General features: G+C 40.5%; 1 protein-coding gene across 1 annotated transcript in view; it reads left to right on the top strand.

Moving 5' to 3' along the window:
• Nucleotides 1–16208, top strand: part of LOC138963633 (receptor-type tyrosine-protein phosphatase epsilon-like) — a 38411-nt gene that overhangs the window by 8902 nt on the left and 13301 nt on the right. Inside the window, exons 2-11 of the mRNA XM_070335479.1 lie at nucleotides 110–262; nucleotides 2195–2344; nucleotides 6345–6456; nucleotides 7092–7195; nucleotides 7639–7821; nucleotides 8122–8282; nucleotides 8794–8884; nucleotides 9105–9184; nucleotides 14719–14755; nucleotides 15038–15135. Coding sequence (XP_070191580.1) covers nucleotides 110–262; nucleotides 2195–2344; nucleotides 6345–6456; nucleotides 7092–7195; nucleotides 7639–7821; nucleotides 8122–8282; nucleotides 8794–8884; nucleotides 9105–9184; nucleotides 14719–14755; nucleotides 15038–15135 — 1169 coding nt within the window. The remainder of the gene's footprint in view (nucleotides 1–109; nucleotides 263–2194; nucleotides 2345–6344; nucleotides 6457–7091; nucleotides 7196–7638; nucleotides 7822–8121; nucleotides 8283–8793; nucleotides 8885–9104; nucleotides 9185–14718; nucleotides 14756–15037; nucleotides 15136–16208) is intronic.

The following is a 16208-nucleotide window of genomic DNA, read 5'->3' as shown; positions in this document are numbered from 1 at the left end:
TGACATGTTTTAGGATTTGATATCTGCCTATCTGGTCGTGTACTCTGCAAAACCTGCACATGGTGCCACAGTCCCGAATAGCAGTAACAGAATAATGCTTTGTATTCAGAAGATTATGGAAAGGTGTCAGGCTCACACAATGATTGTTCTTGTGTCTTCTCAGGCTGCAAGGAAGGATTGTGGGGTCCTGATCTGTGTCATCAGACCTGTTCTGCCAACTGTGCTGGTCCTACCTGTCAGCGTGATGACGGCAACTGTGAAGGTGAGTCATCGCACGCAAACTTTACTTGCCTGGATATGGAGACGTTTGTGGATTTAGAACAGGGGTGCGTTGCATAGAGCGGACGTTCTGTTCGCGAAGAGACAAAAAGTTTTCATGTTGTAAGCAACGCTATGTTTGCGGCGAACTGTTCGCAGCGAACTCAATTCTACCCTCTCTACCCACTTTCAAGTAAATGGACCCATCTCTTCGCTGACGGCCGAGTCCATGCATGCATATTAGGGGCGATCATGCGAACAGTCGCTTTGTACTTGGAACAGCCCTCCCTACCCGCACTGACCAAAGTAGACGAGTCCAATCGCTTACAGCTCAGTCCATGAGTACATTTTAGGGGTGACGCTATGCATTGGGCCTCAGGATATCTGTGTGTGTGTGTGTGTGTGTGTGTGTGTGTCACGTTTCAATATATCACATAAGGTGATTATGAACGGTTAGTTACTTCTAACTAACTAACCACACCACGATCCACTCTCGCAGTCATACAAATAAATAGAATCAACAAAAGTATAAGTTTCAGACGCCTGTTTATGTAATATCACGCCACCTCCCTCGAGACTTCACTCCAAAAGATGTTCTTTTTACGTTCAAAACGTAAAACAAGTGGTCACTGACAAAAATGCCAGTTAAAGTATAGAAAATGATAGTAACACGCTGATCCCGTGTATAGTTAGGAAAGTCACTGATCTGCCTTAAAGAGCTAGTTCATGCAGGTGTCACACACCCCACGTCGTCACCACTCGAGTATAATCACTAATAATACAAATGACTTGGTGGTAAGAAGGGTGCAAAAGACATGGTGCAACTTTGCTTTTTGCCACTGAGTGGGCGGCCCGTGATTTGTCTATAGTCTCCACAACTGCTCTGTCGAATGTAGTGCCGGCTGGCGTGGCAACGAAGCAGGGAACAGTGGAGATATCAGGTGCCTCACTCAGTCGCTGAAGATCCTCCCCGTAGTTTACCAGAAAGATGTAGAAGACGCGTAGATGGGCAGGACGACGACAGCGACAGCAAATCACCAAAACACCAGGTTAGCAGGTTACGTAGACACCGGCTACGTAGCAAGTAGTCGGTAGACGTAGGCAGTCGAAAACAGCCAGCAAAAGAAGGCTGCAACAAAAAGCATTGGTGCACTAAACATGTCACGCAACCCTTCACACACCACCTTTAAACATGTCACCTTGACATATTTCATCGAGCACGTGGGCCTGCACAAACGAACTTTTACAACAACAAATCAGCTATTTTCCTTCCTTCAGCCGCCAAAAAGTATACTGGCTATAACAGTCATTAACAGCAACAATTACAACGTCTTGGGGCGTTCTTTGTTGTGCCTACTTGTGGATCAATGTCTTAATAGACATTAATTGTTAATAAATGTTAATTGACATTTTAAACAAAATGGCTGTGGGATGTCATTTGACTTCCTCAGTCGACAAAACGCTTAAACTTGAAATTATAGCTGAACAGGCTTTCAACAAATAATACTATTTCATCTTTACACCCACCAAACTTGACCCCTCTGTGACCTTCTGGTTTTTCGTATACGGACCGCCGGAAGACCTAACATTGCTAATTTATAGACTCTCCTAATTGCAGAGGCGAGTCAAAAATCTTCCCTGTGGCTAAAACTACACGCACTTATAATTATTGTATAGCTGCGACTTATTTCCAACGTTTAGCACTGGTCAGTAGTAATGTCATACGGGAGAGCAAGTTAGCCTGAGTCTCAAGTTGCGAATATTTGTATGCGTTAGCTTCAGCGCACTTTTTGAATATAAAGTCAATGTGGACCGTTGACAATTGTGTCAATGGAGTACTATATCTCGAAATAGACGTACCAACGAAACAGATTCCTTTGAACGACGATTCTAATGATCGTGCAGCGCTCACATGAATAACCGTTCATGCTTTCAGTTTGCACCGGGAATAGGTACGGAGCCAGCTGTGAGCTGAACTGCAGTGTAAATTGTGGTGGTGACGGCTCCTGTGAACAAGACACAGGCAGATGTGTGGGTGGATGTAAAGCAGGATACCGTCCGGGACAATCGGGTTTCTGCAATGAGAGTAAGTAACGTTTTTCACTTTTGCCCAGGTCATAAGCGAGCGGATGAAATTGTAACAAATCAATCATTCATTATCTGAACTAAAGCAGAATGTTCTGGCAGATACACAAAATCTTTCAATCGATCATTTTCTGCAAAAACGAATTTTGTGTGCGATCTCTTTGGGTAAAACAAACTCCCATACTGATGCAAAACAAACCCCCTAGCCTCTGCCTCCCAACCTACCCCCCGCTCCACTACTAGCCTATACTTCTCATCCTACCCCCTATCCCCGCCCTTTGTATCTACCTCCCTATATATCCCACCCCCACACAGCCTCTAACTCACATCCCAACCCCTAATCCCCCTCCCCCTTTGCATATTTTATTCGGAAGTATCTTACTTCATTAATCAACCAAACAAGTGCAAACCGCTCAATGCGTGTTAGAAACTTTGTTTTTACAACCCCCTGAAAGCCTCTTCCTCCCATCCTACCCCCTATCCCCTCCTTTGTATCTACCTCCATATATACACACTATCTGCCCCCCCCCTCCCGTTGTCTCTACCTCCCATCCTACCCCCTATCCCCTCCTTTGTATCTACCTCCCTATATACACACTATCTGCCCCGCCCCCCCCCCTCTCGTTGTCTCTACCTCCCATCCTACCCCCTATCCCCTCCTTTGTATCTACCTCCATATATACACACTATCTGCCCCCCCCCCCCCCCTCCCGTTGTCTCTACCTCCCATCCTACCCCCTATCCCCTCCTTTGTATCTACCTCCCTATATACACACTATCTGCCCCCCCCCCCTCCCGTTGTCTCTACCTCCCATCCTACCCCCTATCCCCTCCTTTGTATCGACCTCCCTATATACACACTATCTGCCCCCCCCCCCCTCCCGTTGTCTCTACCTCCAATCCTGACCCAACCCCCCCTCCTGTATCTCCCATCCTACCCCCTATCTCTACCCCCCCCCCCATTTACTTCTACCTCCCATACTTACCTCTATCTCTCATATCCTACCCCTTACACCCCCCTCCCCCCATTTTAACATATAATTCAAACCTCTATCTCTCAAACTACCCCCTGTCTAACCCCACTTACCCTACCTCATACCCTTACCTCAACGTCACATTCTAACTTATATACCCCATCCTACCCCTTCCTCCCCCCTCTCAAACCTCTACCTCTTATTCCTCCCCCCCCCCCCCCTAACCTCTACCTCTTATTCCTCCCCCCTCTAACCTCTACCTCTTATTCCTCCCCCCCTAACCTCTACCTCTTATTCCTCCCCCCCCTAATCTCTACCTCTTATTCCTCCCCCCTAACCTCTACCTCTTATTCCTCCCCCCCCTAACCTCTACCTCTTATTCCTCCCCCCCCTAACCTCTACCTCTTATTCCTCCCCCCTCTAACCTCTATCTCTTATTCCTTCCCCCCCCCTAACTTCTACCTCTTATTCCCCCCCCCCTAACCTCTACCTCTTATTTCTCCCCCCCCCTAACCTCAACCTCTTATTCCTCCCCCTCCCTAACCTCTACCTCTTATTCCTCCCCCCCTAACCTCTACCTCTTATTCCTCCCCCCCTTAACCTCTACCTCTTATCCCCCCCCCCCCTAACCTCTACCTCTTATTCCTCCCCCCCTAACCTCTACCTCTTATTCCTCCCCCCCTAACCTCTACCTCTTATTCCTCCCCCCCTAACCTCTACCTCTTATTCCTCCCCCCTAACCTCTACCTCTTATTCCTCCCCCCTAACGTCTACCTCTTATTCCTCCCCCCCTAACGTCTACCTCTTATTCCTCCCCCCCTAACGTCTACCTCTTATTCCTCCCCCCACCTAACCTCTACCTCTTATTCCTCCCCCCCCTAACCTCTACCTCTTATTCCTCCCCCCCCCCTAACCTCTACCTCTTATTCCTCCCCCCCCTAACCTCTACCTCTTATCCCCCCCCCTAACCTCTACCTTTTATTCCTCCCCCCCACTAACCTCTACCTCTTATTCCTCCCCCCCCTAACCTCTACCTCTTATTCCTCCCCCCCCCCTAACCTCTACCTCCCATCCTACCCCCTATCTCACTCTTGACAAGCACCCTCGATACGTAGAATACACTAATGGCATTTGTCGTTTTGCTTTTGTATTTTATAATTTTCTCTAATCGATGAAAAATCCCAGTCAAAGTCAAAAATTAATATTGTTCCCCTAACGTTGAGGGGGCCTAGCGCATAAACACAAAACTAGTCGTGGTCAACTTGTGAACTTGTGAACTCTGCTCATTTCGTTTGACGATATTCACAAATGCACCATGTCCGTAATTATAAGCCTGCCAAAGTTTTCCTTTCTGGCTGTAATTTTAAGTCCCATGTACGAGTACGCCATACCTATTCAGAGACTAATGGGTTTGTTTATTGATTGTATGTGGCTTGTGAAGAGAGCCGGTAGACTAATAGGAAAGTTGTTCTTCAGTACTGGTAACATAAAGGGGGAAAACTGTTCAGAATTTTTAATCTGCAGTTTTGTTCTTGAAATATATCTTTTCATAAAGCAGCAATACTGTATTATCTGATTTACAAAAGAAAAACAATCACTGATTTACATGGTTCTTACAAAATTAAGATTTTTAAGGCAAGTAGAGTTACTTTGAATCGAAAGTCGAGCGTAACCTACGCATCATGTGACGCCATGATGAACGGCGGGGATGTAGCTCAGTCGGTAGCTGTCAGCGTGAGTTCGTCCCCACGTTCGGCGAGAGATTTATTTCTCAGAGTCAACTTTGTGTGCAGACTCTCCTCGGTGTCCGAACACCCCCGTGTGTACACGCAAGCACAAGACCAAGTGCGCACGAAAAAGATCCTGTAATCCATGTCAGAGTTCGGTGGGTTAGGCCAAAAAAAAATTGTCTGTTTAGGGTAACATGACCAAAAAAAGTAGGGTCGGTAGGTAGGTAGGTTGTTTTTTTGTTTTTTGGTGTTTTTTTTGTGTGTGTGTAAATGCTATGTTGGCTGAACATTCACTTCTTATATTTGATGAATACATGTTTCAAAACTAACGTATAAATAAAACAGAGAGAAAGGGACAGAAAGAAACGCCAAATGTCTCTTTTTAGCATTTTTACCTCTTTTTTTTTATTTTTTATTTTTGAAATCAAAAAAAAGTTTTTGGGTCGGCGCCAAATCGATAGGGTCGGTCGGGTTACCCTAAACAGACAATTTTTTTTTGTGGCCTTATAGAAACACGAAAATACCCAGCATGCTTCCTCCGAAAGTGGCGTATGGCTGCCTAAATGGCGGGGTAAAAACGGTCATACACGTAAAAGCCGTGGGAGTTTCAGCCCATGAACGAACAAACAAACGCCATGAACAAATTTGATTTGCAAAATGTACACAGAAAGTACATTGCATGGATTGTGGCTCGTTTTTATTGATATTGAATGCATTTGTTTGGGTATTTTATCTGCTTTTCTACTTTGAATCTCCTTTGGAGCGTTACGCTGATCGCAGTGAGGTACCCAAAGTGTGACACTAGTCGTTACACAGATTACACCACGGAAAACACTCGCATTTCACAATGACAAACAATAAATGGCAAAATGGCAAGAAATGCATCAGTGTTTTTGAATTTATTTAAACAAGCAAAGAGACACCACAATTCTTATCAACAACACAGAACGTGAAGTAAGTCGGCAAAGACGCTCCTATAATCTGCGTACCCGTTTTTGGTCGCCATTTGTGCTAGCATGTTCACAGCAAATGTTGATATTAATCATCACATTTATTGAATGGTCGTGGTATTTTCTTTGATTGTGGTGAGTTTACTATCTCTGTGTCGTGTACTGGGTGCTTTGTGGCCAGTTTCTCCTCTAGAATGTATTAACACTTGTGTCCGTGTGAGCTGACCTCCACTTGTCACCAGTAGCAAAGAACAACTCGGGAGAAAAAAAGCGAACTAAGGTTGAACGTTTTTTGATTCACATGTATCACCATTTGATCGATTATTCCATGAATCTGACAATGGCAGCTACAGGGCAAGTGTCCAGCTCTCGTTCGAACACACCGCTGATTGGAGGCGCGGCTGGCGGTGTTGTTGTGTTGATTGCTCTTTGCGTGGTGATCGCCATCATCATCATAAGGTACCTGATGTTAATTAGTAAGCTACTAACATATAGCATTGTCCATGGTGTGTTAACAGCAAACACAAACGACTTGTACAACTTTGAATTTATATTGTCATGTGCTATACGTAGATGAAGTAATTATCATATCAACATGAGTTTTGGTGACGTAGTTTGACACCCGATAAAACAACTCTGCAAAATGTAGGGTTGTCCGGAACAGAAATGTGTGTATTTGCGGACAAAGAAGCTAAACTAAGATGGCAAATCAATCTTTCATCAGAATACCTATCATCAGAACAGTAGTATTTCAGATATGTTTGGGCAAAAAGCACTCCTTTGTGCGGAATGTATCTATACTTATATTTTGTAAAATGTAGATACTGTATTGATGTGTGTAACGATTTAGTTTTCTCTACTTCTACTTCTATGTCTCCTTTCTGTGTTTGCGTCGATTGTATTTACATATTTTCACTGTTTGAATATGAACCCTTTGACTCGTTCTTTGATTATCTAATGTAACGTTTTATTTATCATTCACAAAACAGTGTATTTACATATTTTCACTGTTTGAATATGAACCCTTTGACTCGTTCTTTGATTATCTAATGTAACGTTTTATTTATCATTCACAAAACATACTGCGATTACAGGCGAAGAAAACAAAAACCGAAGGCCAGGTCAGCATACACAGAAAGTTCGTCGGAAACTGCTAACGGCAGCAGAGAGACAGCACTGTCCTTTGATCCTGTCACAGGTAATCTTTTCCTGGTCTAGTTTGTGTGTGTGGATTGCTGTTAACTACATGATTTGTTATGTTGTATTTATTTCTTTCTGGTAAGAAACTGAGATTATAGTAGTGAACTGTACTCATACAACTTTTTGCGTGCAGATTCTTCTGCCGAATTTGCACATTTGACGATTCTGCCTCATGTCTGAAACTTTTCTTTTAATGGATGCTAGTCTGGAAAAAAAATGAAGAAATATAGCATGAAAACTCGTGACATGTTGCTGTGAACTTCCCAAAGTTCACACAATTGTTTCTTCTTCATTTCACTGCAATAGCTCACTGCAACCCCAGTGCAAGACACTGCATATTGGGATATTCACGATAAGTACATATAAGTAAAGTACATGGTTGTTAGCATTGTACATTGAATTGGCTGAGGTATGTTCACGACAAAAAAAAATGTCCAACAGATTCCGAGGCTCTCAAATCCAGCAAACCCAGCGCAGCCGTAAAACCGATGGTGGCCAAGAAACCAAGTGGGGTAGTTAACCAAGAAGACTCAGGTCACATTTACTACAACACCGCGGATATTGCGGCACACCAGCAGTCCACGCCAGCACCGCAAGCAGCCCCAGCCTCTGCCCCAACACAAGGTCAGTGATTCCAGTAGCCTTTCCTCCTTCAAAACACAACTCAAAACATACCTGTTTTGTAAAGCCTTTTGCCTCCTCTAGACTCTCCACAACTCTGTTTTTGCTTTGGAACTCTCAACCCTGTATGTACAGTATGGTCTCTCTGTCAATGGTATGATTGTGTGTGTGTGTGGGGGGGGTGTGTGTGTAACAAGTATTTGTCTCGTACGACCAGTTTGCTTCGTGCTTTGGTTTTTATTGTTTTATCTCAGTTATTTGTATGCTCTGTATGCTCGTTTAATTTGTGCTTGTTTGTTTTAGACCCAGCTGACTACGACGAGGCGACTGAGGGCGATAACGTGTATTACAACAACGACGAAGACGTGTACGCCAGCTTCAAGGCGTCACAACCCAAGCTAGACGCCGTGCAGAAGTACCTGGTGGACGCCCTGGCCTCGGGAAAACTGAAGGAGGAATTTTCTGTAAGTGATAAACTAGTGTGTACATAAACTTAGCTGGCAATGATTAGCAAAGCTAGCAAAAATATGTTTGTAACCATGTTGATCATGTTTTGCGACGTTGCTGATTCCGGAACTTTTGTTTATATCAGATTTTCGACCAAAAGAACGTGAGATCTGAGAGATCCGATATGGATTTATTCAGTTTAAAGTGCTACTAGATTAGCGCAAAGTTATAAACACAGTTTGCTGTACGAATGTTATCCCCGTAAATTCGGCGACAGTGTATTTGTGTGTGTGTGTGTCTACCTGTGTCTGTGTGTGTATTTATCTGTCTGTGTCTGTGTATGTCTCTGTGTGTCTGTGTGTGTATTTATCTGTCTGTGTCTGTGTATGTCTCTGTGTGTCTGTGTGTGTATTTATCTGTCTGTGTCTGTGTATGTCTCTGTGTGTCTATGGCTGCGTGTTTTCTTCATGTGTGAGTGCGTGTTTATGTGTATCGTGATGTGTCTACGCCTGTCTGTGTCTATTTCAGACACTCGAGAGCATGCCTGAAGGTGTACCCCAGGAGGTCGCCCTGCTGAAAAAGAACTTCAAGAAGAACCGATTCGCTGCCATCCTGCCCTGTAAGCATTTTATAAACTGCTGCTGAAATGTAAAAATGCTTCAGAGAACATCCTTAGTATTCAGTGAGTCTTTCGAACAGTCAACATGTTGCTTTCTAACAATGACCGATACTTACAAAAATACCATTTATACCTAACAATTTTAGAAAGAAATAAAGCCAAACGTTGTCAATGAGAAATGCAAATGGACTAATCTTACATTCCAAACATATTCTTTCAGATGACCGCAACCTAGTCGTCCTGCGTGATGGATACTCCGAAGGAACGGCCACTGATTTTGTTAACGCGAGCTATGTTTCGGTGGGACATGCTACTTTCTTTTACTTATATGTTTAATCATTTCTTTTTATCAATCGTTTTAATTAATACCTCAACAATCGCTAATCACTCTAACACTCGATGTTAACTCAATGTCGTTTTATATGAATGCTAGTTTAGATAATGTTGTGAAGACATTGAAGTTAATTCGAAGAAGAAGACTTTTCTTTTTCTTTTTTACATTTCGTCAAGATATGACTAAATGTTTTAACATAGAGGGGGGAATCGAGACGAGGGTCGTGGTGTATAGTGTGTGTGTGTGTGTCTGTGTGTGTGCGTGTGTGTGTGTGTAGAGCGATTCAGAGTAAACTACTAGCCCGATTTTTATGAAATTTTACATGAGAGTTCCTGGGTATGATATCCCCAGACAGTTTTTCATTTTTTTGATAAATGTCTTTTATGACGTCATATCCGGCTTTTTGTAAAAGTTGAGGCGGCACTGTCACACCTTCATTTTTCAATCAAATTGATTGAAATTTTGGCCAAGCAATCTTCGACAAAGGCCGGACTTCGGTATTGCATTTGAGCATGTAGGCTTAAAAATTAATTAATGACTTTGGTCATTAACAATCTGAAAATTGTAATTAAAATTATTTTTTTATAAAACAATCCAAAATTTTATTCTTCATCAAGTTCTGATTCCAAAAACATATAAATATGTTATATTCGGATTAAAAACAAGCTCTGAAAATTAAAAATTATGATTAAAATTAAATTTCCGAAATCGTTTTAAAAACACTTTCATCTTTTTTTTTTTTTTTTTTTTTTTTTTTTTTTTTTTTTTTTTTTTTTTTAGCATGAAGGGCTCTTTATTATTTCTTATGATAACAAGAACATTGCTGTATACCCAACAACACACTGAATTTGCATGTAGGGCTCTTTATTATTAATTTTCTTTTTTTTTTTTTTTTTTTTTGTTTTTTTTCCAAACAATTTTATTCAAATAAATAACAACAATTAACAATATCTCATACAATGAGTTAAATACAACAATTAACAATATCTCATACAATGAATTAAATACAACTTATCGATTACAACAAGCTAACTTTTCTTTAACGTTTTGTTCTTCGAACACTCACACAAGAATGCTTCTTATCTGTAACTGCCTATCAAAAATACTTTCCAACGGTAAAAACGAATTTGTTTTTTTATATATACTAACGCACATCTTTCCGATTAAGATAATGTGGTTCAATTTATACATAGTTGCCTTTTTCACCATTACAAAATGCATACCAAATAAAACATCACTAACTTTCAAAACAACCTTAATTTCTAAAGTACGAAATATAAATTTTTCAATAAACTTCCAGAATTTGTATACAACCGGGCATTCAAAAAAGAAGTGTTCAATGAAATCAGTTACATCACAACAGTAATTACATTTATTAGTTTCCGTTACTTTCATTTTACACAGGAGAATGTTGGTCGGATAAATGTTGTGCATAATTTTCCAGTGTAAAACTCTTAATCTAGTCTCTTGTGTTGACCGATAGGCAACTATCCAAGATCGTTCATCAATTTCTACATTAAACTTTCTCTTCCAAAATCCTCCGGAACATGGTACATCTGTTTTCATATTGATAATCTCTTTCCTATATTCTCTGGCACTTAACACATTTTTGCCGTTAAACAGTGGTAAGGTAATACAAGCATCATCAGTCATATTTACAACATTTTTCCTCATAAATAATGACACAGCAGCTTTTACAACATTATATTCAAGAATTCGGTTTGGTGAATATCCAATCAGATCACAAATATCTTGATATGATAATATGTTTCCCGAACGTACAATGTCAGTTAATACCAATACACCTCGTTGTATCCAACTTTCAAAAAATAAAACTTTGCCACTATACGTTATGCATGCATTATTCCATAATAAAACCGGCCCGATTGTCCCACGATCGTAGTGGTTATTATCCAGCCAATATTTTAATACTGCTTTCCAAAAGTGTGATTTCACTAGGTCTAACCCTTTAAATCTTGCACTGTTTACATTCGATAAGAAACATTCAAAATGCTTTCCAAAACGCAAATACATCAACTTTGGAGTAAAACTCCAATTATCATTTTCATTTGATGTAGTTAGTTGTGAAACCCATTGTAATAAAAAAGAAATTTGCATTTGCCTAATATCGATCATTTTTAAACCACCTTTTTCAATTTCAAAACATAAAACGCTTCTTTTCACCTTTTCAAAGGCCTTCCGATTACAATCTCTTTTTCGCCACAAAAATCTAAACAATAAGGTATTGACTTCATTCAAAACACAATCAGGTAATACAAACGCTTGCATAATATACACAAATTGTGAAATTAAAAACGTTTTCACAATACATATTTTCCCTACAATGCTCAAATTTCGCTTCTCCCATGCACAAATCAATCGCTTAATATTCCTTATTCTTCCAGTCCAGTTATCTTCTACCAAAGAAGCACTCTTATCATTACAAAAATATACACCCAAAATCTTCAACTTCTTCTTCCAGCCAAAATTATAAAATGTTTCATCACAATGCTTCCTACTACCCAACCACATCGCCTCAGACTTTCTCTTATGTATCCTTAAGCCTGAAAAGCTCGAAAAGTCATTCATTATATCAAGTGCATAATACATATCAATCTCATCCTTTAAAAAAAGGGTGATATCGTCTGCATACAGAGCAATTTTAATAACGGTTGCAATATCAACATTATTCCATAACGAAATTCCTTTAATACGTCTACACTGTCTTATTTTTGATGCCAACAATTCAATGGCCAGTACAAAGGCCAAACATGAAAACGGGCACCCTTGACGAATCCCGGCTTTCACATCCAAAACAATCAGACAACCATCCACAATACTGCACTGAGCTAACCGTGTCGTTCAAAACACTTTCATCTTATTCCTTGTTGGTTCCTGATTCCAAAAACATATAGATATGATATGTTTGGATTAAAAACACGCTCACAAAGTTAAAACGAAGAGAGGTACAATAAAGCGTGCTTTGCAGCACAGCGCAACCGCTACCGCGCGCTCGTCACTTTCACTGCCTTTTGCACAAGCGGCGGACTACGGTCATTGTGAAAAAATGCAGTGCGTTCAGTTTCATTCTGTGAGTTCCACAGCTTGACTAAATGTAGTAATTTCGCCTTACGCGACTTGTTTTCTTCTTATTTACTTTGTGTGTGTGTGTGTGTGCATATTTGTATTATTTTAAAATTTTTAAATGTAGCTTTGTTTGTGTGTGTGTGTGTGTGTGTGTGTGTGTGTGTGTGTGTGTGTGTGTGTGTGTGTGTGTGTGTGTTGTTGCTGATGATCTTTGTGTGTGTATTACTTGTGACAGTCTAATCAGTCAAAGGCACAGTAAGCCTCCCGTAAACCATCACAGAGCTCCCCGAGCGTCTACATACAGTACAAGCATACTTCCATTTAAACGCTCACCGAACGGGAACATCCTGGCTGCTTTCTGTCGAGCGTGAAAAATTTTCAAAGAATTTATTTTCGTGGACTTGGCCCTTTACAACAATGGCGCCTCGTTTTGGTGCTGGACGGAAATCACGCCCGGACAGTAAGCCTCCCGTAAACCATCACAGATACTGTCAGGCTTTTACACACAGTACAAGCACCTTTCCATTTGAACGCTCACCAAACGGGAACATCCTAGGTGCCCTACGTAAAGAGCGAGCAATTTTTAAAGAATTAATTTTGCAGATTGTCTCGAACACTTTTTGGACCCATCCTGAACTCAGGTCAAAAACAAGTCGCGTAAGGCGAAAATACAACATTTAGTCAAGTAGCTGTCGAACTCACAGAATGAAACTGAACGCAATGCCATTTTTCAGCAAGACCGTATACTCGTAGCATCGTCAGTCCACCGCTCATGGCAAAGGCAGTGAAATTGACAAGAAGAGCGGGGTAGTAGTTGCGCTAAGAAGGATAGCACGCTTTTCTGTACCTCTCTTTGTTTTAACTTTCTGAGCGTGTTTTTAATCCAAACATATCATATCTATATGTTTTTGGAATCAGGAACCGACAAGGAATAAGATGAAAGTGTTTTTAAATTGATTTGGACAATTTAATTTTGATAATAATTTTTATATATTTAATTTTCAGAGCTTGTTTTTAATCCAAATATAACATATTTATATGTTTTTGGAATCAGGAAATGATGGAGAATAAGATGAACGTAAATGTGGATCGTTTTATAATTTTTTTTATTTTTTTTACAATTTTCAGATTGTTAATGACCAAAGTCATTTTTAAGCCAAAATGCTGAAATGCAATACCGAAGTCCGGGCTTCGTCGAAGATTACTTGACCAAAATTTCAACCAATTTGGTTGAAAAATGAGGGCGTGACAGTGCCGCCTCAACTTTCACGAAAATCCGGATATGACGTCATCAAAGACATTTAACAAATAAATGAAAAAAAAAGTTCGGGGATTTCATACCCAAGAACTCTCATGTCAAATTTCATAAAGATCGGTCCAGTAGTTTAGTCTGAATCGCTCTACACACACACACAGACACACACGCACATACACCACGACCCTCGTCTCGATTCCCCCCCTCTACGTTAAAACATTTAGTCAAAACTTGACTAAATGTAATGAGTTACTTCCCTTAAACTGGCGATAGCCGTGGATCGATGATAATCAGAAAGTTTTTGGACCGTGGTGCGTTTTTGCGCTAGACCTAACTTTTAAAATCTAAATAATAAATTGACAGCGTGTTTTCATCAAGACAAGATCAGTGCAATTCGAAGTTGTGAAAGTTTGAAAAAAGAAAAGCCCGGAAGCAGGGTCACGCAAGGGTCGTAGCAGACGACGGTTTATGCGGCATATCGCCGTTCCTCTCAACAGTCAAAAGCCATCGCTAGAGTTCTTGTGAACCACAGCCGTTTGTTTCGTGCATAAAAACGTGCTAGTGTAGATAAGCTGACATCGAGTCGCATTCAAATGACTAACTGACGACTACATTGTGAAAAGGGGAAACTGGATCACACGGGTTCACGATGGCTCAGGGGTAAGATAAACCACGCAAAAATAAATTCTTTGAAAATTGTTCGCTCTTTACGGAGGGCACCTAGGATGTTCTCAATCCGTGAGTGTTTAAATGAAAGGGTGTTTGTACTGTGTGTAAAAGCCTGACCGTATCTGTGATGGTTTACGGGAGGTCGCTTTAAACGCAAGGCTCATGGCTTCCGCACGTTTTCGTATTATGGACCTCAGTTATGGAATTCACTCCCCTTTCAATTACGTCACTCTCCATCCTTTTCATCTTTTAAGTCCAATTTGAAAACTCACTTGTTCCAACAACATTACGGATAGTTCCTTAGTATAGAGTCTGGGGATGTGAGATGTGCATGATGTGTTGTTTGAATCTGACAGTGATTGTATGAATTTTGTATACATGTATTGTTGTCACGCGCTTTGAACTTCTGATAAGGCATTTTATAAATGCCCGTTATTATTATTATTATTATTATTACGGTACCTTTAATCACACAATTTGTCACTGCAGGGTTACAAGTTGGACAAGCAGTTCATCGCTGCTCAAGGTAAAAACACTCGTTCATACTTTCATATACGTTCACACACACACACACCCAAACACACACACACACACACACACACACACACTCACACACACACAAACACACACATACTCACACACACACACACACACACACACTCACACACCCAAACACACACACACACTCACACACCCACACTTGACCCTAGGCATTAACCCAAGAGGCACATTTTGTTAATGTTACTGATTCGCAACATACTCTTGCACAGGCAATACAAACTGTGTTGTTCTTGCTCCCATGTCACAGGGCCAAGGGACAACACTGTGGGCGATCTCTGGCGCATGATCTGGCAGGAGCAGATAACACACGTTGTCATGCTCACCAACATTGAGGAAAGAGGAAAAGTGAGGCATTTTTTAATCTATTAATCTTCCAAATTTACTTTTAGATTTAGATTTAGTCATTATTTATTCATTCATCTTTATAAACATGTATTTTTGTATTCTTAATTCATTTCAGGCAGTAGTTGTCAAAAACAGGATTGACCACAGAAGACACATGCCCTGTATCTATGTTGTCCCCTCTGTCAGCGTCCCATCAAAGAAAATAAATTGTATACAAGTGTCATCAAACTTGTATTTGTATATCTGTATGCATCGCACTTTTATTTGTGTATCTGTCTGTCAACTCAGACCCTTGTTGGCGTTTTAATGGTAAAGAAATCAGTTATGGCACTAAGCGGTTTAAAAAAAACAAAAGCAAGTCGCGTAAGGCAAAAATACAACATTTAGTCAAGCTCAGTCGAACTCACAGAATGAAACTGAACGCACTGCATTTTTCCGCAAGACCGTACACTCGTAGCATCGTCTGTCCACCGCTCGTGGCAAAGGCAGTGAAATTGACAATCCAGAAAAGCGTGGTAGCGGTTGCGCTGAGGAGGATAGCACGCTTTTCTGTATCTCTATTCTTTGTAACTTTCTAAGCGTGTTTTAATCCAAACATATCATATCTATATGTTTTTGGAATCAGGAACGGACAAGGAATAAGATGAAATTGTTTTTAAATCGATTGCGGAAATTTAATTGTAATCATAATTGTAATCCGAATATAACATATTTATATGTTTTTGGAATCAGAAAATGATGACAAATAAAATGAAATTGTTTTTGGATCGTTTTATAAAACAATAGTTTTAATTACAATTTTCAGATTTTTAATGACCAAAGTCATTAATTAATTTTTAAGACTCCAAAATGAAATGCAATACCAAAGTCCGGCCTTTGTCGAAGATTGCCTGGCCAAAATTTCAATCAATTTTATTGAAAAATGAGGGTGTGACAGTGCCGCCTCAACTTTTACAAAAAGCCGGATATGACGTCATCAAAGACATCTGGGGATATCATACCCAGGAATTCTCATGTAAAATGTCATAAAGATCGGTCCAGTAGCGTACTCTGAATCGCTCTACACACACACA

The sequence above is a fragment of the Littorina saxatilis genome, linkage group LG4 (genome assembly GCF_037325665.1).
Source record: "Littorina saxatilis isolate snail1 linkage group LG4, US_GU_Lsax_2.0, whole genome shotgun sequence".
Lineage (NCBI taxonomy): Eukaryota > Metazoa > Mollusca > Gastropoda > Littorinimorpha > Littorinidae > Littorina > Littorina saxatilis.
This window is presented reverse-complemented; position numbering and strand designations above follow the sequence as displayed.